This window comes from Chelonoidis abingdonii, chromosome 10 (genome assembly GCF_003597395.2).
Source record: "Chelonoidis abingdonii isolate Lonesome George chromosome 10, CheloAbing_2.0, whole genome shotgun sequence".
Classification (NCBI taxonomy): Eukaryota; Metazoa; Chordata; order Testudines; family Testudinidae; genus Chelonoidis; species Chelonoidis abingdonii.
Genome location: NC_133778.1, coordinates 62,549,265 through 62,572,085, shown reverse-complemented (window position 1 = coordinate 62,572,085; position 22,821 = coordinate 62,549,265). Strand labels below are relative to the sequence as shown.

General features: G+C 40.4%; 1 protein-coding gene across 1 annotated transcript in view; it reads right to left on the bottom strand.

The window, feature by feature from the left end:
* Positions 1 to 22,821, bottom strand: part of ZRANB3 (zinc finger RANBP2-type containing 3) — a 122,389-nt gene that overhangs the window by 78,129 nt on the left and 21,439 nt on the right. Inside the window, 3 exon segments of the mRNA XM_075070251.1 lie at positions 4,677 to 4,908; positions 8,408 to 8,586; positions 11,802 to 11,820. Of these exon segments, the coding sequence (XP_074926352.1) occupies positions 4,677 to 4,908; positions 8,408 to 8,586; positions 11,802 to 11,820 (430 nt within the window).

The following is a 22,821-nucleotide window of genomic DNA, read 5'->3' as shown; positions in this document are numbered from 1 at the left end:
GGTATTCACCCACGAAAGCTCACGCTCCAAAACGTCTGTTAGTCTATAAGGTGCCACAGGATTCTCTGCTGCTTTTACAGATCCAGACTAACACGGCTACCCCTCTGATATTTTGGTAATATATTTCAAAATATTTGTCAGCAAATAATTGAAAATTATGTGATTATATAGTGTTATTTTGACAAAAATGCAGAATTTTGCAGAATTTTTAAATATTGTGAGCAGAATTAATTTTTTAGTGCAGAATTTTTCATTTTTTTGCACAGAATTCCCTCGGGAATATTATATAATGTAGTTTTTACAACAGTGATAAATGGTTACTCACTTTCTCGTAACTGTTCTTCGAGATGTGTTGTTCATGTCCATTCCAAGAAGGTGTGATCGCACAGCGTGCATGCCAGCTGGAAGTTTTTCCCCTAGCAGCATCTGTAGGGTCGGCCTGGGTGTCCCGGAGTAGCGCCTTCCTGGCGCCCAATATAGGGCCCCGCCAACCCCTCAACCCCTCAGTTCCTTCTTGCCGGCTAATCTGATGGCGGAGTAGGAGGCTGGGTATTGGAATGGACATGAACAACACACCTCAAAGAACAACAGTTACGAGAAAGTGAGTAACCGTTTTTTCTTCTTCGAGTGATTGTTCATGTCCATTCCAAGCAGGTGACTCACAAGCCACAGTTCAGGAGCTGGAGTCGGAGTTATGTACAGATTGAAGCACGGCCTGCCCAAAGGCCGCATCATCTCTGGTCTGTTGTGTAAATGCATAGTGCATCGTAAATGCATGTACTGAGGACCATGTAGGTGCCCTGCAAATCTCTTGAGCAGGAACTTGCACCAGGAACGCCGCCAAAAAGGCCTGTGCCCTTGTGGAGCGGGCAGTAATCGGTGGGGCAGGCACCTTCACCAGGCCATAACACTCCCTAATGCAAGATGTGATCCACAACGAGATACACTGAGAGGAAACAGGGAACCTTTCATTCTGTCCACCACGGCCAAAAAAAGTTGGACGAACTTTCGAAACGGCTTAGTTCTCTCTATGTAGAAAGCTAAGGCCCTACTACATCTAGCCTGCGCTCCCTATCGGAGGAGTGTGGCTTGGGGGAGAACCCTGGGAGGAAAATGTCCTGGGTCATGAGGAACTGGGAAACAACCTTAGGGAGGAAAGCAGGGTGAAGTCTAAGTTGGATTTTGTCTTTATGGAAAGCTGTGTAAGGAGGCTCAGACACTAGGGCCCTGAGCTCTGAAACTCTTCGGGCCAAGGTAAGTGCTACAAGGAACACCACCTTGAATGAAAGGTACAGCAGAGAGCAGGTGGCCAATGGTTCAAATGGGGGTCACATCAGTCTAGATGTACTAGACTGAGGTCCCAGCCTGGGACTGGCTGACGAGTGTGTGGGAAGAGCCTGTCCAAACCCTTACGGAAACAACTCACTATAGGGTTTGTAAAAATTGAGAACCCATCTGAGCCCGAGTGGAAGGCGGAGATGGCAGCTAAATGGACCCTTACTGATAAGGACATATGCTGATGTTTTAGGTGCAGGAGGTAGTCCGGTATGAACGGTATGGGGGCAAGGAGAGGCAACTGATGACGTTGCTCTGCCCAGATGGAGAATCGTTTCCACTTGGCAAGGTACGTTGCTCTGGTGAAGGGCTTTCTACTACTCAGGAGGATTTGCTTGATCTGGTCTGAACGTGACAGCTCCGCAGCGCTTAGCCATGGAGCATCCATGCTGTGAGGTGAAGGGACTCTAGATTTGGGTGCCGGAGTCTACCATGGTCCTGTGTGATGAGGTCCGGGACCATGGGGAGGGGGATTGGAGCTGCTACTGACACGTCCAGGAGCGAGGTGAACCAGTGTTGGCGTGGCCACGCCGGCACTATCAGTATAACTCGAGCCCAGTCCCTGCGGATCTTGAGGAGCACTCTGTGGACCAGCGGAATAGGTGAAAAGATATAGAGCAGGTGGTCTGCCCAAGAGAGAAGGAAGGCACTCCCGATGGACCCTGGGCTGTGACTTCTGAGGGAGCAGAATGCCTGACACTTCCTGTTGCCACGAGTGGCAAAAGGTCTATCTGGGGAAAGCCCCAGAATCAGAAGATTGAGTTCACCACATCTGGTCGAAGGGACCATTCGTGGCCATGGAAGGTCTGGCTGAGGCTGTCTGCAAGTGCGTTCTGAATCCCTGGGAGATACAATGCCTGTAGATGGATTGAGTGTTCTACACAGAAATCTCACAGGGCGAGGGCTTCCTGGACTGGACAGGAGCCGACAAACCCTGGGTGGGGGCAAGAAACAGGCAGTCTGTCCCAATCCGCTTGAGGGCGTGGCCGATCCTTGAGATCTCAGGAGGGGTGAGTGGTCCCTCACTGGCCTCTTCTTTTTTACTGGCACCAGAGATGGTGAGCGGTGCCGTACTGAGGTCGACCCATGGCAGTGCCGGAGAGATTTTGAGTCTTTAGCTGGGCCCGATTCACACGCCACTGACTCTGGAGTGCTGTGCACCGAGGAGCAGGTGCTCGGTGCCAGGTTAGAGGGTCCCACATCAGATTGAGGTTTCAATGCTGCCTCCATTAGCAGGAGTTTCAGTCTCTGCTCTCTGTCTTTAAGAGTTCTGGAGCGGAAACCTTTACAGATATGGCACTTCTCCCTCTGGTGAGTCTCACCAAGGCACCGCAAGCAGGAAGAGTGAGGATCACTCTTGGGCATAAACTTGCCACAGGCCTCGCAGAGTTTAAACCCTGGAGACCTGGGCATATCCCAGGAGGGGAAAGGGAAAACGACCTAACAACCAACTAACTATAACTATACGGCAAACAACTATTAACGAACTAAGAACTATATACAACTAAAGTCTGACAGACACTGCCAGGCACACGCTGCAAGAGCGAGCTGTCACCGGCAGTAACTGAGGGATGAGGGGTAGGCGGGGCCCTATATTGGGCACCATGAAGGTGCCACTCCTGGGGGCGCCTAGGCCGACCCTACAGATGCTGCTAGGGGAAAAATCTTCTGCCTGGCGTGCATGTGGCACGCACACACCAGCTTGGAACAGACATGAACAATCACTCGAAGAAGAATTTACTTACTTGTTTTTTTTCCTCCCAGCCATTGGCATCTCTTCCATTCTCAGGGGCTTGAGTTTTTACCACAATAATACTGGCCAAATAAAGACTTCTTTGGAATTCTCTTTGAAGCCAGATAGTTCTGCTACTTAATGGTCCCAATGTGCAACATGAACAGTTCCTATTACAAACTTCCTGCCTTTTCCACCCTCATGATGCAAGTGGGCTGCCTTTGCTGTATGAGCAAGAAGTTGCATGCCCTCTCAATGACCAAATACCCCTTTAAATGTTTCTATGCTAATGTCAACTATCTACCAACTCTCTTTTCTCTGGGTGGATAACAAATGAGCAGTTGTCTTTTCAAACTATATTAACATTCTAAATTTGTTTAAGAAAGGTTAGAAGGGCAGGCAGCACACAATAGGCCTCCCTCTAAAAAAAAGCAGGCTGCCTCTGAAAATCAGTTGTTTTTTTTCTTTATCAGTTCCAAACCTGAAGTGCCTTGTACATATAATTAGGGCTCTCAAATGATTAAAAAAAATAATTTATGATTAATCGCAGTTTTAATAGCACTGTTAAACAATAATAGAATATCATTTAAATATTTTTTGATGTTTTCTAGATTTTTCAAATATACTGATTACAATTACAATACAGAACACAAAGTGGATAGGGCTCACTTTATATTATTATTTTGATTACAAATATTTGTACTGTAAAAAAGATAAAGTATTTTTCAGTTCACCTCATACAAGTACTGTAGTGCAATCTCTTTATCATGGAAGTGCAACTTTAAAGTTTTTTTTTTTTGTTTTTTTTTACATAATTTCACTCAAAAATAAAACAATGTAAAACTTTAGAGCCTCCAAGTCTACTCAGTTCTACTTCTTCTTCAGCCAATATTTAAGACAAACAAGTTTGTTTACATTTACGGGACATAATGCTGCCCTAATAGATACTGTTCTGAACCCATTGGTAATGTTGAAGAAATGGGACTTGAATCCTATACTGTTTACTGCTACCCTAGAACAGAATTCTTGATGGGCAACTGTATTAAGCCTTTTGTGTCATGAACTGAGAGATTTCAGGGATTCACAGAGCTTTTTTCCCAGTTTTTATTAGAGCATTCCTAACACTAATTAATGTTCAGTGAAAGTATTAAGTAAAAAATATCATACCTACTTTCTTTTCACATGTTGGGAAGATAATAAATTATTGATAACTTGTTAACTAAATAAAAAGTATTATTTTGCACTGAATTCAAAGTGAACCAACAAGTCTTATCAAATATTGGTATTAGTTAAGCACAAAAATTATATATATGTATATAATAGATTAGTTTTCCTTGAAAAGCTACTCTCTAGTGTCATCTTTCTGACTGTTGATAAGCCTGAAACAGTAAGTACAAAAATACAAATATATTTTATAAAATCCCAATATAACTACACAAAATTAAGCCACCTCTTCTGGTTTCTGATACTAATTTTTCATATTGTAATAAGTGCATAAAATAACAGAATGTTCCAGTGAATGTAACTGTATAGATCTACACGCCTTATAAAATGATATACTTCATAAATGAACCACCATCCGTTTAAAAAAGAGCAATACTTTTAATACCTCTTCGGGTCTTCCTAGAGCAGGAGTTCCAGTAAGAAGAATTGCTCGTGCAGCATTCTGCACAATTGGTAACAAAATCTTGCTGCGAGTTGCATTCCTGGATTTCATATAGTGAGACTCATCAACCACAACTACCTTGAAATTTTGTTTGTACAAAGTATCTACTAAAGTCTGTGCATCTGTAGTTAGTAGGCCTTAACCCAAAACTGTCACTTTGCTGGTCGATATTCTCCTAGAAAAGAAAATCCAGGGTTTGGTTATTCATTTATCATAACAGGACTAACCCAGAAAGGAAGAAAGGAAAGTGAATAAACTGAAAAAGTGTTACAGAAACAATCTCCAGTAAGAAAGTGTGCATGAGGCCAAATACAACTGCTATACCTAATGGTTTAAATGCCACATTCTCCAATATCAACTGTTCAAGCATCTGCAACAATGGCAAACTACACAGAAAAGTTCTCTAAACACTTCATATTCGCAGAACAGATATATTACATATAACATTATACAATGATGCATGATAATGCATCAAGGATGCCAATGACTGAATCACAACCTCTCAATGTACTGCTGATGAATTCAGTACACCCCAAACATGTGGGTAGCTACATACAAACTTGATGCTAAGATAACTATTTGACTCGCAACATATGTTAGAGATGCAGGCAGCTACTTAAAGTTAATTAAGATGAGATTGGTGAAGCACACACAGAAACTTTATAACTGTTAGTTAATATGGACAAATATAATTGACATCACAGAAAAAATTATACATCTAAGATAAATATAATAAAGTGGTTTCTTGTACTGTTCATACTTACAATCTTACATTGTGCATACTTACAACCTTATGGAGACCAAGAAAAACAGTCAGTAATGCACACCAAAAGAGGAGATGACAGTTTTGGGAGTTGCCAACGCTGTCATTCCCAATTTCCCAACTAGGCATAGGTTTCATAACCTTTTATACACCTTTTTCATTCCACCCACATACATCTGGAACCATATCTGATCAAGTCTTCGCCCCCTATTCATATCTGGTATTGCGGGAGAGGGTTTTGATTGTTCATATGTGGTATTCTGATTTGCCATAATTACATTTCTGACAGTTAACCATTGCATCAGTCTATTTCCCAATAATTTTAACATGTCAGTGTGGTTAGCTCTTATTCCAAAAAGTCCCTAAGATGTGTTGTGATCACTGGGCCGTCAAATTTACTCTAATTATGAGCTCAAATGTAAAAAGGATGTGAAAGTTCATAAGATGTCACAATAACCTGTGTCTCAAATGCTGACGTGAAAAGGTGAAAAAGGGAGACAGAAAGACTGAATTAGTCCAAACAAAAAGGCCTGTAAATAGAACTCAAGGACTATGTTAAGAACATTCTTAGCAAACTAGAAAAGTGTGGAGCCAGAAATCAATGAACCAAAATTGGTGCATCAGAAACTAGGCCTAAATGGTGGACAAAACAATGAGGGGATGGGCTATTCTGTCTACTGCTCCCATTGTGGGTCCTTAAAGAAAGAGATTTTGGGGAGAAAAACTGGCTACTGGAGTGAGCTTCACCATCATGGCTGCCACCCCCACCATCTCCTTGGACTCCCTGAATCTTTGTCATCCTGATCCCGAGAGCTGTCCTGACCAGACCAGACCAGACCAAAGGGACCCAGATGATATCACTACCTCTACTGGCTCCAGCTGAACCCCAGGCATCAGCTGGGATGAAACGGGATTGGACTTTAACAACAACAGCGACAAAAGTAGCTTCAGCCCATCTCAATTACCTTCTTCTCTTTTACCCCCAAAGGACAGTTATTACCATCTTTGATACCATCTAAGAGACTGTCAGACAAGGGAGGTTCTCCTTCTAAAAACTCTCTTCAGTTAAATGGAATGGGAACAAGGGATGCTGTTAAAATGAAAGCGAGACTTAATACTTTAAGTTTCAAATGGTCTGTTTTTCTTTTTTAATCTTTAATAAATAAAAGGTTAAGAAGATTTTTAATGATATATTTGCTATGGTATTAAAGTAAGCTGAAGTCTCTATATACCAAATGCCGAAACTTGTTTATCACTGTTTAATGTTGGGCAGTGACTGGGTTATATTAAAACCACCTAAATTAATACAACAGATGTTACCATCTGTTTGCTTGTGGTTCACCTGGCTACCACAAGATACATTATTAAACTATTACAAAATACATATTATTAATTTTTTTAACCTTAGGCAAAGCACGTATAATTTCATAACCTTTGGTCATGCATATACTAACTTTCACCACACCTCACTCTAAGCCTTTAACAGTTAAAACCTACAGCTAAGCTTATTTTTAATAAATATATTTTGGCTCTTCTACTTGCTATTACAGCTTCAATAATGTCCTATAAGTATATTTAAGAAATAGATTACATTTTACTCAAAACTATAGACTCTCCAAGTTCAGGTCAAGGGTCAACAGTCAACAGCATCTTGAACTTTGAGATGTGACTTAGTGCAAAAACTGAAGCTGGATTTGACCTATTATGGTCAAGAGTTGGGAGACAGATAAGGCATGGTTTGAGTTGTACATGGGATCTTCAACCTGAACTTCAAGGTAGGCTTGGTTTGAATTTCACCCTCAGAATTGATTCTGTGAATTATCCCTGAACTAGAGCCTGATAAAAGGCACATGCAGTGATTAGTTATTCCTGTGCTAGCCTCTAACCAATCCACAGCCTAGGGCTGGTCTAGTGACTTTTAGAGCAGCTATATAGAAGTCTCATAGGAGAAACAGCAGCTCAATCTGCCCCATGTCATTTCATGGCTTGGTACTCTCCCCTGCCTGATAGCAGCGACAGACTCCACAGCCCTTGGCCTGCTCCAGCCCTGTTCTCAGCCCTACTCTTGCTTTGTTCTGAACATGCTCTTGAATCCTAACTCTGGTTCCAACCTTTGGCTCTCATTCCTGGCCCAGCTGCCACCATGATTACTACTAGGCCAGACTGCCGTCGCTCTAGACAGTAGGCCAGATCCTCCACATCTTGGTTTCTGATAGATACTAAGCACCATCAAGGTATTGCAATGAAACAGAGTGCTTCAATGCCTTTGCAAATGAAACAGTTGAACTCAGAGTCCAAAGACAGCCTTTGAGACCATTCTTGCTGATCTCTGTTGATTGTCAGTGCCAACTGTCTCTCAACATTGAATGATAATACTTTTTTCCAGCACTTTCAAATATTTCCAGGATATTTTTATGCTGGACTTATTTGGTCATCGCAGGGAAGGGTACAAATGTTTTGAATAATTCCAAGTGGAACCTGGATGTCATATCTGCAGTAGATGTCTCTCTGAGTAGTCAGGTCATTTGCTGGCATTCTTCAGACATCAGAAAGAGCAATTTTCCTTGTCCAAGAAAGACATTTTATAAGTGCATCCAGACATTACTGTAAATCACAATGTTGCTTTTGAGATTAAAAACTGTCTTAAACTGAAAATCTTGGCCTAAATTTTAAAAATCACTCCTCTGAGATAAGGAGCTTGTATTTAATGGGGAAACTAAAAGTTAAGAAGTTAAGTTTCTTTCTTTAGGTCACACATGAATTTTGGTAGAGCCTGAAATAAAACCCATGTTGCCTAACTCTCAGTCTTGTGCACAAGACCATCATTTGCTTTTATTTCTTGTAATTTACAGGCGTTCACTGAACAAATCACGACAGACTTTTGTGGAGAAGAATATGAAACTTCACTCACCCAGTGTCAGTTTTGTTCTGAATGATGGTGATATCATCTGGACAGAGTTCTGGAATCCATTTCTCCATCTCATCAATCCAAGGGTACTTCAGAGATGAAGGGACTACTATTAAGAGAGGCCAGTCCTTTTTATAGTAGTAAGAAATAGCAATTGCTTGGATTGTCTTCCCCAGTCCCATCTAAGAAAGACACACAAAAAAGTAAAGTCATTATCTGCATTTGAAAAGTGAGCATAACCTGCACATCTTTTATAACGCCCCAAAGTAGATGAGTTAAAAAAAACGGAGGAAGAGAAGACCAGTAAAAGGGAGAAATGAGTAGAAGGGGCATGCTAATATGTTCTGGAAAGAAGCTGCAAAGCATGGTTTTCAATTACATTCAAAATAAATTGGTCAAAAGTTCTTGGGGCCTGATCCAGTGACCATTAAAACTGATAGAAATGCTCCAATTGACTTCAATAGGCTTTGGAGCAAGCACATAATGAATTTAGTAGGGGAGGGGAGGCAAAAAATCTTCATCTTCTTGAGCTCCAAAAGGCCCACAGAAAATATATTCAGCCACTGGACAATTCTTTCAGATGTTTAACCTCAATTTATAGTAATCTTTTTTCTACTAAATTATACTCAAATTGTATCTGATTGTTTTACATGGAATGGTATCCGGTTTGTATGCAGATAGAGTCAATTAAAAAAACTGTAAAAATTATAAGATGTAATGTAAAAGAAAAAAAGTTTTATGGTCAAACTATATTTAAGAGAAATGGATTTTAAAGAGTTTATAAAATACATTTTCAAGTTTGAGAATTTTTTGCATCAAACAAGTAGAAATATGCATCTCTTGCATAAATTTTAGATGAACAATATAACTGTCTGGGCTTTTATTTAGATTAATTTGTCCCATCAATACTCTAGAACTTTACCAAAACATTTTAAAGTGACCATTTAAAAATCTCCTTTGACTAGTTTGCTATGAAAATGTCCTCCCATTTTGTAGATCACAATACATCCTTTCTAGATGATGAACTGATTTATGGCTCAGCAAGTAATTCTGTGAAAATAAACAAAATTCAAACTTTGGCACTGGAGTTAATGAGAACTGCATCTTTCTGGAGCAGCTCTGTATTAAGAGTTTGGGGCAATGCCTCTGGAGTTCACTAAAGACTTCTTATTAATTCTGGAGTAATGTCAGAAAAGGGAGAATTAAATGTCTTTAATTCAGAGGTAGGCAACCAATGGCATGCATGCCAAAGGCGGCATACGAGCTGATTTTCAGTGGCACTCACACTGCCCAACTCCTGGCCACCGGTCTTGTGGGGCTCTGCATTTTAATTTAGTTTTAAATGAAGCATCTTAAAAATTTTAAAAACTTTATTTACTTTACATACAACAATAGTTTAGTTACATATGATAGAATTATAGAAAGAGACCTTCTAAAAATGTTAAAATGTATTACTGGCACGCGAAACCTTAAATTAGAGTGAATAAATGAAGACTTGGCACACCACTTCTGAAAGATTGCTAACCCTTGCTTTATTTCAATTTGCTGCCTCTTCTGACATCCCACAAAGGAACAGTCCATAAAAGCAAGCATTTTAGCTCCCCCTACTGGAAGCAAGATCGCAAAGAGCAAACTGCAAACTCCCAGTGGGTATATAAACCCAGCCTCCAAACCTCATAGCCCAGAGTCAAGGAAGCAGACTAGCATATTCAAAATTAAGAAACTGTAAGAAAAAGGGAGGAATACAGGATTGAAGAACAGAAAGATAAAGTTACCACTAAGTAATATCCCTTTCTCAAATGTCCTGTCTTCTCCCATAATAAAAACAGTTCAAAAACAACAAGCTGCAGTACTGTAGTGAAGTGGGCTTACTTGATGAGCCCAGCACAACCTCCTTTGGCCAAGAGCCATTAAGAGAGGGTGGGGTAAGTAACAGAGGGATGGGTCCATCAAATGATGTTTGATGAAGGAGTGAAGAGAGGATCGAGTGCTATATTCCTCATGATATCATCTCAGCTCTAACTTCGAAGAAGGGGGCCCGTATCACTTTTATAATAGCCCCAGTCATCTAGAGGTTTTCTTGCTTGCTAGTATACCTTACAAATATAGCCCTTAATCCAATGGAAGAAGGTGGTTTTAGTGGCCTACAATTCTTTTTTAGGATCCTAGAAATAAGTTTTTGGGCCTTCAGTATATTTGAGTGTAAGTCAAATATAATGTGAAACCTCTTCTGGAAGAGAAACACTGATTGGTAAAGATAAATTTCACAGTGTTGTAGGAATCCTGACCCAAAAAGAAGTTGTAGAGGGGTTGCAGGATTATTGTAGAGCGTGGGGGGCTCACTCACTCTAGGCAGGTAAGCTCTAGGGGCCTAAAAATATCACTCAGAGAAGCTACTGGGCCCCCAACCCTTGGAGAGCCCAAGGGATATTAAATCTAACTGTAAGCCTTTGCATCTCTATCACTTGATCACTCCATGCTATTACCCGGGCCCTCACCCTAGGCTGGAGAACCCCAGCAACCCTATTCCCCACCTTGATTCAGTGCCCACATTTGTTAATCTTTCATTCTGCAAAATGCAATTTCCCCCCATATCTTCTCCACAGCTGTTAATATTAGGGTAAGCAGTCCTCTATTTATTGGAGGGGGGAGTTAATTTACAGGTAGACAAGATAGGCACTTAAAGTTATATTTTAGAAATTTGAAGAAACTAAAATAATAAACATAATGATGTGTACCTGAGTAAGACAGTCAATGAGTTATGCTCCTAGCTCCACAAATGACTTTGCAAGCTATACTGAGAAACAAAAAAATTCTTCCTTGACTCTATCTGGTACTTTGAAGATATAGTATGCAAGTGACATGATTGGTTACACAGCATAGTCAAAGGCACCATGCTGTAATATCCAAAAAATTTATATTTCCCTAAGAAGTCAAAGAATCACTGTTTCATTCTCCGAGAAGTATTACTTTATTAAATACACATTGCATAGATTCATATTTGCAACTATTTGTTTAAAACAGGTGTCACTTTGGTCTAAGATTGCTATTTTTAAGCCACAAATAAACAATCTACACAGTGACAGAATTGTTTAAAACTACTGCATAAGTAAAGTTAATATTTTAAGGATTTTTCAGGAGAGAAGCTACATCCACAATAAGCAATTAAAATTGATCTTTAAAAACAAGTTGTTCAAATTTGCTTTTAAACCAGGCAGTCACAACTCCAACTTTCACTTCCTTACTTAGGCAGCTTCATTGAATCTAATGAGCATTATAATAATGATGCCTCTCTCATTCCTAGCGTACCCCTTTCCCTCCCCCCGAAAAGAGACGTTCTTAACAAGGTTAAAAGTAATAAAAGTGATATTAGATAGGAAGATGGAAAATAACTTACCTCATCAGCTATCATACACCTAGATGCAAAAAAAGGAAATGTAACAGTAAATACAACAGATAAAATAATTAAAATTGCATTTATCTACAGATTTAATAATTAAAAAACAGACTAATGGCTTGGTAGATTAAGAACAAAAGCTACCTTTATTGTCACCTATACTATGATTGAAACCCACCAGAAAGAGATTGAATGCTGTAATAAATACGACCAGAATGTTAACTCTTCTAAAAACACATTTATCAAATATATTTATGCTAGAGTTTAGAACAAGATACTAAATGAGGTACAGTCTAGCATTACATTAAATGTGATATCCATCTACATGTTCAATAGAAGCTTTGTATCTTCTATTTTAGTGTCTTTTACAGAGGATGAAGCAATGTTCTCCACCCCTTCAGCTACATATTATTTATCTAGCTGTCAGAAAAATCAGATAGCTGTGAACAGGAGTAACTACTTGTTCTGAAGGTTCCTCCAGCCACTTTTACAGTAGAAACAGAAGTTGACTTCCACTTTCATCTTCCACAAACAAATATTATCTTTATATATGTTATAATATATATCAACTTGAATGTTTCCATTTCAGAATTTATCTATCTAGTGTTATTCGCAGTAAGACCAGTACTAGCTTCAAGAGCGCAGTGAGAAATAATATATTCTACAATATTTGTTCAGAATATATGCATGTTGTTGCAATCCCAGGTTGCGTGTGATAGTACATAGCAATTTCAGATTTTGAGACATACAGTAAAAATAATGAATGATAAAATTACAGCTATTTCATATTGCTCTCAATTTACACATTGGCCAATGCCCTTACCTGCCTCTATCCATCATGTTTGACAGAGATGTCTGATGTTAGTTACTTCACTAAATTGATTGTTTGCTTATAATATTAAGCAATATGCTACTATTAGGACTATTTCAGAGTGGTAGCTGTGTTAGTCTGTATCAGCAAAAACAATGAGGAGTCCTTGTGGCGTCTTAGAGACTAACAAAGTTATTTGGGCTAATAAGAATTCGTGGGCTAAAACCCACTTCACTCAGATGCATAGAGTGAAAAATACAGTAAGCAGTATATATATTACAGCATATGAAAAGATGGGAGTTGCCTTATACCAAGTGGGGGGTCAGTGCTAATGAGGCCAATTCAATCAAGGTGGAAGTGGCCTATTCTGAACAGTTGACAAGAAGGGATGAGTATCAACAGAGGGAAAATTACTTTTTGTAGTGCTAACAAGGCCAATTCAATCAAGGTGGATGTGGCCCATTTCCAACAGTTGACAAGAAGGTGAGAGTATCAACAAAGGGAAAATTACCTTTTGTAGTGACCCAGCCACTCCCAGTCTTTATTCAGGCCTAATTTGATGGTGTCCAGTTTGCAAATTAATTCCAGTTCTGCAGTTTCTCATTTTAGTCTGTTTTTGAAGTTTTTTGTTGAAGAATTGCCACTTTTAAGTCTGTTACTGAGTGTCCAGGGAGACTGAAGTGCTCTCCTACTGGTTTTTGAATGTTACAATTCTTGAGGTCTGTGTATCACTCTGAAACCTAGAATGTCTGCTGAGTCAGTGTGAAGCAACAGAAATAGCTACAAGCATGGCTGAGAGTTCTTATTAATTAGAATATCACCAGGTTCAATCTTCACTGGAATTTGTGGTCCGTTACCATTCAATTTCTAAGTTCTCAGCCATTTTCAACTTTTTTACACTTTATGAATTACACCGGTGTGACAAGTATGGGCTTTCAGCTTGTACATGTGTAACAATCAAGAGACTCTCTACACAAAGGAGAAGAGACAAAACTCTCTCTCTCCCACAGAAGTACTGGAGGTGGTGGAACTTCAGATTTATCAGAACACCTCCTCACTATAGATCAGTCTGGAAGATGAAGCCCCCAAATAGGCTCTGCAGCAGCATCCTGGTATAAATCTCAGCACACTCTGACTTCCTAGCAGCTATTAGAATTAAGGATGTAAAATATTAAGCAGTTAAACGGTTACTCAGTAAGCGTTACCGTTAACTCACCCTGTTAACCCTCAGCCCCATGCTGGCTGGCCAAGCAGCCCCAGCCCCTCACTCTTTAATCAGTTAACTGGTTAAACAACATTTTTAATTGATTAAATGGTTATATTTTTAAACAATATTTACATCCTTAATTAGGATTGATAAATTAGTTGCACCTGGACCTCAATGGTGGGGCCTCTGACCTTTGGGCTTTTATTATCTGACAGTTAGATTTGGTTGTAGTTAGCAAATTTTTCAGGCACGGTGTTTAATTTTAGGTTTTTAAAAGTGAACTGGACCACACCCCGCAGAAATTCCAAGTAGCATGCTAATGATACTCACATGGGCCATTGGCAGAGCTGGAACCTAGTGTCAAGCTACTCCCTAATCCCCCTTTGCCCCACCTGTTCTTCCCTCTGCATTTTAACTATGCAGTTATTGGAAAATATCCCTTCTCCATGCTGCCTGGTTGAACATTGAGGGCACAGGAGAGAGAGACTGCCTGCTCTCAGGTCTGGTGCGTGATTCCAGTCTGGCTCAAAGCAGCAATTCCAGGGAAAGTTTTGTACAGCATCTTGCAGCCCCAGCCTCTATCATGCCCAATGGGGACGGACTCTTTGGGGAATTTAACTGCCAATCTCTAGCCAGTCTGTACTGAGCATGTGTAAACTGTGATTTTTTTCAAAGGTTTATAATTGAGCCAAATTGGTCAGATTTTCATGGCAATGGCAAAAGGCATATAATCTCTGATGCAAAGGCTACTCATCTGTAAAATGTAAACCTTTGTTCCAACTCATGGAGGTGCTAGAGATTCCCAAAGAAAAAATTGCCATTTTTTTTTTTTTTTTAACCATGAGGAAAACATATTTTTCCCTAGCCTTGCTCTCAGTAATGGCTAAAACCATGTTGGATGAAAACCTTCTGCCTCCCCCCCTCCCCCGCCCAGTACCCCTCATTCTCAAAAATCAATCAGCCTGAAGACGACACCCCATCTGGAAAATTTCAGCCCAAACAGTTAAAGGTTGTCAGAGTTGTACGTAATTGAAAGCAACTGTATAATGGGAACTGTTGGGTAACATTAATGGGTGTTGCTGTTAACGCTGCTTATAATGCACACATACACAAAACTTGTTGATAGATTATAACCCAAAGTTTCAATTCAGTTGCAGGTTCCATTTCTCATGAATGATCTTTTCCAGTAACTGATGCCTAAACACTAGTAAATGCGTGTTTAATACCTGATATCGAGTATTTTAAAGTTTACATTTTCTAAGGAAGTCTCCCATATTACTCCATTCTCTCGATTTGGAACTCAGGAGTATTCATTAAGAGAGTACTGATTCTATACGAAGATGTGTATCCACTAAGGCTGCCAACTCTGACTGAAGCTATTTCGGGAGATATATTTTTTTTCCAACATGACGTAATGTCATTTTCTTAAAATATTCTATTAAAACCTTCTTTTCAATAGCCACCGGGAGATCAATGCCAATTCCGGGAGACTCCAGGCCAATGTTGGAGGATTGGCAACCCTAGCATCCACACTATTTTTTTATTTTTGTGTTTCATATTTGGATGAAATATTCAGGCTTGCCTACACAATATTGGCAAAGCGCATTAGAGCACTTTACAAATCACACCTCTCTAACAGCCCCACGTAAACTCTGTTGGCATGCTTTAAAATGGTGCTTAGTTTGTGTTAAAGGCCAGCAGGGTCTTTATGGGGTAGTTAGAGCCCTTCCAAATCACACCCCACTAATGCACTTTACCAGTTCAGAGAAGCCCTCAGAGGATTTTTTAATATCTTCATGGGCACATACCATAAGCAATCTTGAGGCTCAGAATGAATGTTGAATGCACTAGTGAGAAATATGTACATTCTATACTATGGTATTGAAACTCTCATTTTAAAAGGCAAACCTAGTCTTCAGTGTCAGGTAAAAATAAGAAAGGTATTCCTTGGGGGCACTGGCATCTTTCCTCCATAGAAGCACATTCTTTCTGCACATGAAACAGTCACTTTTCTGCCTTTAAATGATTAAAGATCCTGGCAATCCCACTGACTTAAAGGTTTCCATAATGGTCAATAAGATGCACCCTGCCAATGTAGAATTCAGCTCTATTACTTTTCTTAGAACCATCAACAGAAACAGATTTACTCATACATGTATTGTCTAAGCAGTGTTTAAAGATTTTTCATGTTGAGCAAACAATTTACCAGTCATAGCTTTTGAAAAAATTGGATTTTAATTACTGGACATGTCTACGGGCCTTAAAGATTTTTCATTTTATACATTAAATATAGAGTAACAAAAATTGAGGATAGAAGAGAATCTTCTAACAGAAGTTCAGTGCCTGGCCAATAGTGTATTTAATATGCACTTAGAAAGCATGTTTATTTGCTGGTCAACTAATACACAATTCTATCTTAATGTTACAATCAGTTCAGTTTTCACTCACTTAAAAATTAGTGATTAATGTTGTCCATGTCATTGATTGTTAATTGCCTGGACTGAAATTTATGTAGTTTGACCATAGGATTTATAAAGGAAATCTTCATTTTAATGACTTCTTTCCAAAATTGCTTCTGTACATTAATCATCCATTTATAAGACAAGTACACACATTCTAATTAATTCTCATGCTGTGGCAGTCTCTGTCGAGCAACTCTGATTTTTTTTTTTATACTGACTACATGGATTCAGAAAATGAGCAAAACAATAGCAATTAGTTACAGAACAAACGTGCATTCTGAAACAACGTGCCATTTTAAATCTCAGTGAACAATATATTGCACCTATATAGCATATTTCATTGTAAACGATATCAAAACTTTATAACCCAGACACTCATTTATGCTGACAAGTGCAGGCAAGTAATCTTACAATACTCCACAGTACAGTAGATACTATATTATAAATGTGAGGGTAATTAAATTTTAGTAATGCAGTGTTAATAATACAAGACCTCTACATAGCATATTTAATAGCACAGTATGAGACACTGGTAAGGACCACAGGTTTCTGGAGCACATGTTCCTTAATTCCATCTTCTCCAATGTGGGGTTTGTATAACCTATCATACAGACCTCACACAGAATCCTGCTGCAAATGTTTGATTTTACAGTGACATCTTCCCATTTTGTTAAAGCTCGCTCTCTCTTTGTCTGCAGTTCCCATTGTTCAAATCCCTATGTCACATGTAATTTGGTTTTGTCCTCCGTGTTTGTGCTAACAATCCACTTGTGGAGTTATCTGCATATTTGACCAAAGACACTTGCCAAAAAAATCACAAACCTAGTGAGTGCTTGCTGTCCTTCTCTAAACCCTGGTTTATGGCTCAGAAAAGTCTCTAAATCCCTGAGTGCTGTATTAGGCTACAATTAACAGGATGCATCACTGCTTGAATATGAAGAGGTACAAATCTACATGTCACCAGTAGGTTGCTGATTTTGAAAACTACAGCAGAACCTCAGAGTTATGAACACCAGAGTTATGAACTGACTAGTCAACCACACACCTGATTTGGAACCAGAAGTATGAAATCAGGCAGCAGGAGAGACAATTTTTTTTAAAAAGCAAATACAGTACAGTAATATGTTAAATGTAAACTACTAAAAAAAATAAAGGGAAAGTTTAAAAAAAGATTTGACAAGGTAAGGAAACTGTTTCTGTGCTTGCTTCATTTAAATTATGATGGTTAAAAGCGCCATTTTTCTTCTGCATAGTAAAGTTTCAAAGCTCTTATTAAGTCAATGTTCAGATGTAAACTTTTTGAAAGAACAACCAAAACATTTTGTTCAGAGTTATGAACATTTCAGAGTTTTGAACAACCTCCATTCCTGAGGGTGTTTGTAACTCTGAGATTCTAGTGTAGTCTGAAAACTGCTGATTCAGACTCAAGCATAAATTGAAGTTTTGATATGACACTTCAGATGAGATCCTGAAAGAGAGGTGAAAATAGATAACCATGTATTACGAGAAATCTAATTTTCTAGCATTGAACTAATAAAAGATTGGGAATAGAATATATTTTGATTAGATTACAGCTAAAAATAATTTAAAGTAGGGATTCTCACCTTTTTTCTTTCTGAGATCCCCCTCAACATGCTATAAAAACTCCATGGCCCATGCGTGCCACAACTGTTTTTTCTGCATATAAAAGCCAGGGCTGGCATTAGGGGGTAGCAAACAGGGAAAATGCCTGGGGTCCCACACCACAGAGGGGCCCCATGAAGCTACATTGCTCAAGCTTTGATTCAACCCCGGATGACAAGTCTCAGAGCTTCAGACCCATGCAGTGGGGCTTTGGCTTTCCGCTCTGGGCCCCAGCGAGTCTAATGCTGGTCCTGCTTGGCGGACCCCCTGAAGCCTGCTCGCAGCCCCCCAGGGGGCTCCGGACCCCTGGTTGAGAACCACTAATTTAAAGGATTCAACCCCAATACACTGTTCATTGTTCCACAATCAGAATTTTCAATTTGTGCACAGCTAATATAGCACCAACAGATTAAGATCTCTAGGTCTGAGAACTGATTTTGTCCAGTAGAGTCTGGGACAAGGAAAGTGAAGCCATGCCGTGGAAGTCATGTATTCCATTGCTGTGAAAGAAAGTACTGAATGTTTTGTACTGCAACTCCTCCAATTTATGATCACTTGGAATGATACTGAAAAATATAGCCACTCACCTGTCATTGTAGCCTGAATATATAGAATTCATGAGACACACAAATCATAGCTTTATGACTTAAAGACCTCTATTTAGTATTACACACTCTTTTCAAAGGGAAATCTCTTTTAAGCTAAAAGCTTTCACTTCAGTATCTCCTATATTAATGTATTCAGGCTAGCTGCCAACACTAGAATAAAAATTTCATGCTGTCTAAGTAGGAGAAACAGAACTTCAGATACAAGTGAAGATACAAATCTGTATTTCTAGTTCACATATTTTGACTGCAAGAAGACAGACTTCTTGTTCTTTGAAGTTCAATTAGTCATTTCCTCTCCACTGGTAGTTACTCAATTCAGGCTTCATCATTCATATTCCATCTGTTCATATGACACCTTAGTAATAACTATATCCAAAAATGCAAATACAAGCTATGAGACACTCAGTTTCATATCCTGTTATAGGATCAGTCCACATGGCCAAAAAAGTTTCAGGAAAGCAGGAAGAACAGTATTAGATGTCTTGGACACGTCTTCTTTAGTAATCCAGTCCAACCGTTTTGAGAACTTTATGGTCAATGATAGACAACTTCCGTGTCTTTTAAGAAAAAAAAGAAGATTTTTTAATTATTATTTTAAAGGCTGTATCCGCTTTCATAGAGATTCAGTGACTAGTGCTGGAATCTCTGTGCACGTGTCTGAGAAGTTGGCTGTTATTCCAACAACAAGCATTAGAATCTCACTCCAACCTACTTACTGCACATGCTGGTGTACCATTGTAATGGTAGGATAAACAACGGCTCCATACACAGTGATGTCACTCAGGAATTCAGTTCATAAAAGAAGGCATGCAGAGTGATGTGAGGGACAACAGTGTTATTTTTGTTTAATGTGTTTACTTTAGAATAATAAAGCAAAGTCTGAAGTCCACCATTAAAATACAGACACCAAAAGTTAAAAAGAAAGATTTGCCTGATCAGGTAGCATGGCAAGTGTACATGTATGTGGGGAAAAGAGTGAGGTGCACCAGGACATTGATGTCTCAAGCGCATACATAGGTTCCATAACTAAGGCTAATCTTTCTCCTCACAAACTCATTTAAATGTTTCCTTCCCTTAAGGTTTCACTAAGCTCCATCACTGTGCTTTTGAAACTTTGCTCTAAATACATCTAACAATACCGTTTAAGGCAGGGGTCCCCAACGCGGTGCCAAATGCGCCAGCGTACTGGCCGGCAGTCAAGCATCTGCCGAAATGCCGCCGAAATTTGGCAGCATTTTAGCAGTGATGCCTCTCGATGATGCTGCTTGCCGACAAGCGACGTCATCAAGAGGTTCCATCGCCAAAATTCCGCTGAAATTCGGCGGCATTTTGGCAGGTGCTTGACCGCCGCCACGGTCCTTTGTCTGATGCCCGCCAGACGAAAAGGTTGGGGACCACTGGTTTAAGGGGTCATGCTAAACCACATGGACCAGTGCACTTACTGGGCCATGAAACCAGATAAACCAAGATTATCTTGCAATACTAAAGATGTCGCGAGAGTATTGAAAATGTCATGTTTTCTTGCCAACTAGAGAGAGATTACTCTCTCCCAGCATAGTCATCTGGTGTCCCTTTTCATAGCATCATTCTTAGATTCCAAGATCCTAAGGGAGGAACTTTGTCTACTTCCACGGTCTGTAGGATGCACTAGCAGATTACAAGTGCTTAAATATTTCTGATTATATGGTTTCTTAGGAGAAGACAGACACCCTCTAAAATAAGGATGGTCCTGTGAATGGTTCATCAACCTACAAAGGACTAAAACAGAGGACTTTACATTGAGCATGGAATCATGAATTTTCCCCTATCCAAGTAGAAGAATTCCACACAATTTACAAAATATACCTTTCATCAGTTTATCTGCAGAAGTGACTGAGGACTTGTCTTCACTGCATTGTGCACAGGAACTAGAACTCAAGTTCTGCCCCAACCCAACTTTCATCCACACACAAAAATCTCTAGCATAAGTTAAGTGGTGTTGAAAGCTCAAGCTAGCTGGCCTGTCAGGGGATACAGTTGTAGCTTGAGGACTGCTGATATAATGTAGCAGGGATCCAGTAATTCTCTACTTGCTAATCCAATCATTTTGTGCTGCTTGAGTGTCATTTCAGAGAGTGGTTGCTGTCACACAAGCAAGGCCTGCTTGAGTGGAGTAAGTCATGTGTACTAACTGTTGAAACACTAAGCAAAGTTGCACATTTTTGGCTGTGCTGGCCTGTGCAGGGAGACTACATTTCAAAAGAGAGATGGCCCAACTTTCCACGGACAGAGTACATGACACTATTTTTAAAGTTTAGAGCTCTGGGAGTTCCTTTGAGAAGAAAGAACAGGGGAAATGGGAAGGCAGGAAGACACACAGAAAAGAGAGAAATGTTCACATTAAAATAGTAAAGCCCTAAAATGAAAAGTTTCATTTGCAGTGGAAATCAGAGTACATACATTTATTAAAATTAAGATATCCATATTTAAGAATTACCCCTGACGTACAAGCATGCTGTAGTGATCCGGTAGGTTAACAGTAAGCTCCTACAGAAGGGGTGGGCAAACTACAGCCCATGGACTGAATCCAGCTCATCAGATATTTTAATCTGGCCCTTGAGCTCCTGCTGGGGAGTGTGGTTGTGGGCTTGCCCTGCTCCGCGCATGCTGTGGCTGTGTGCAGCTCCCAAAAGCAGCAGCATGTCCCTCCTCCGGCTCTTATGCAGAGGGGTAGCCAGGAGGGTCTGCATGCTGCCCCCTGCCCCAAGCACTGCCATCGCAGCTCCCATTAGCTGGGAACCGCAACCAATGGGAGCTATAGAGGTTGCATCTGCGGACGGTGCAGTGCACAAAACTGCCTGGCCATGCTTCCACATAGGAGCTGTTGGGTGGGACATGCCACTGCTTCGTGGAGCTGCTTGAGGGGAGTACCGCCCAGAGCCTGCACCCCTGCCTCCCTCCCACACCCCAACCTCCTGCCCTGATGCTCCTCCCACCCTCCAAACCCCTCGGTCCCAGCCTGGAGCACTTTCAACCTCTCATCCCCAGCCCCACCCCAGAGCCCTCGCCCTTGCCCCCCAACCCTCTGCCCCAACCCAGAGCCCCCTCTTGCACCCCGAACTCCTCATTTCTGGCCACCCAAGAGCCCTCACCTCCAGCTGGAGCCCTTACCCCCCTCCTGCACCCCAACCCCCAATTTTGTGAATGTTCATGGCCCGCCATACAATTTCCATACCCAGATGTGGCCCTCAGGGCAAAGTTTGCCCACTCCTGTCCTACAGCCCTATTGCATAATAATTGGGCTCAGTGAGGAAGGAAATGAGAATTTTGTGCTCATATTTTCTTTGTATATGTAACAGAGCAGTCTATCCCTTTAGAAACAGTTGTAGTCCAGCGTTAGCCAGTCCTGTTCCAAGACTCTGAGCCTGTAAGACCAAGCATTTTGGGTGCTGAATTCCCCTGGAAGTATCATGTGACCAAGCTGAAGCAAGCCCTGATAGGAAATGGGAAGAGGGAAAGTCAGTTGACAGTCATGTGACAAGGCTATAGGATAAAAGGCAAGCATGTAGCTCAATCTGAAGAGCCAAGAAGGTGTGAGGCATTCCAGGATTTAGGCAGTTCCCTGTGAGGAGTGACCTGCACAGAGCAGGAAGTGCTGGCAGGCTGTCCAAACACTGAATCCTCTGAGAACTGGATTGGGCTTGGAATTAACCAAGCAGGTGGGAGGAAAAGGGAAGGAATCTACAACCTAGCTCTGCAACTCCAGCGGCAGAAAAGGCCTGAGTACGAAAAGGTAGAGGGAGTTCTTTCTGAAGTGTTGCTAATCAGGAAAGCAACTGCTGGTACTCAAGAGGGCAAAGCCAACATTTTATGTTAAAGAACTAGAATGCCTTACTATAGCAGACGCCAAAAAGGCAATGATATTTTGAAACTCCTGGGCATGTGAGAGTTAACTAGAGACCCAGTAAACACATTGCAACACTGGACTGTACCCTACAACAATATACATCAAATGTAGTCTCATAAATGTGAACACTATGAAAACAGATTGGGTGGCAAAGATACCACATATCATCTGCAGAGGTTAGTAGGTAATTACAGGAATTTCACAAGAGAAGTTTTAAGAGCAACATACCTACAGAAATACTGTTAACAGTAGTTATCTTGATTTAAAGCACTCTGGCCTGTTAACATTATGCCTTAAATACACCTGAGTCTTTTCCTTTTTTTCCCCTTAAATAGAGCAGTTTCTGTGTTTGGAACCACACAATGGCTGTCTCTTCAGATTTACAATCAAAATCAGACAATACAATACAACCTGTATCTAGTT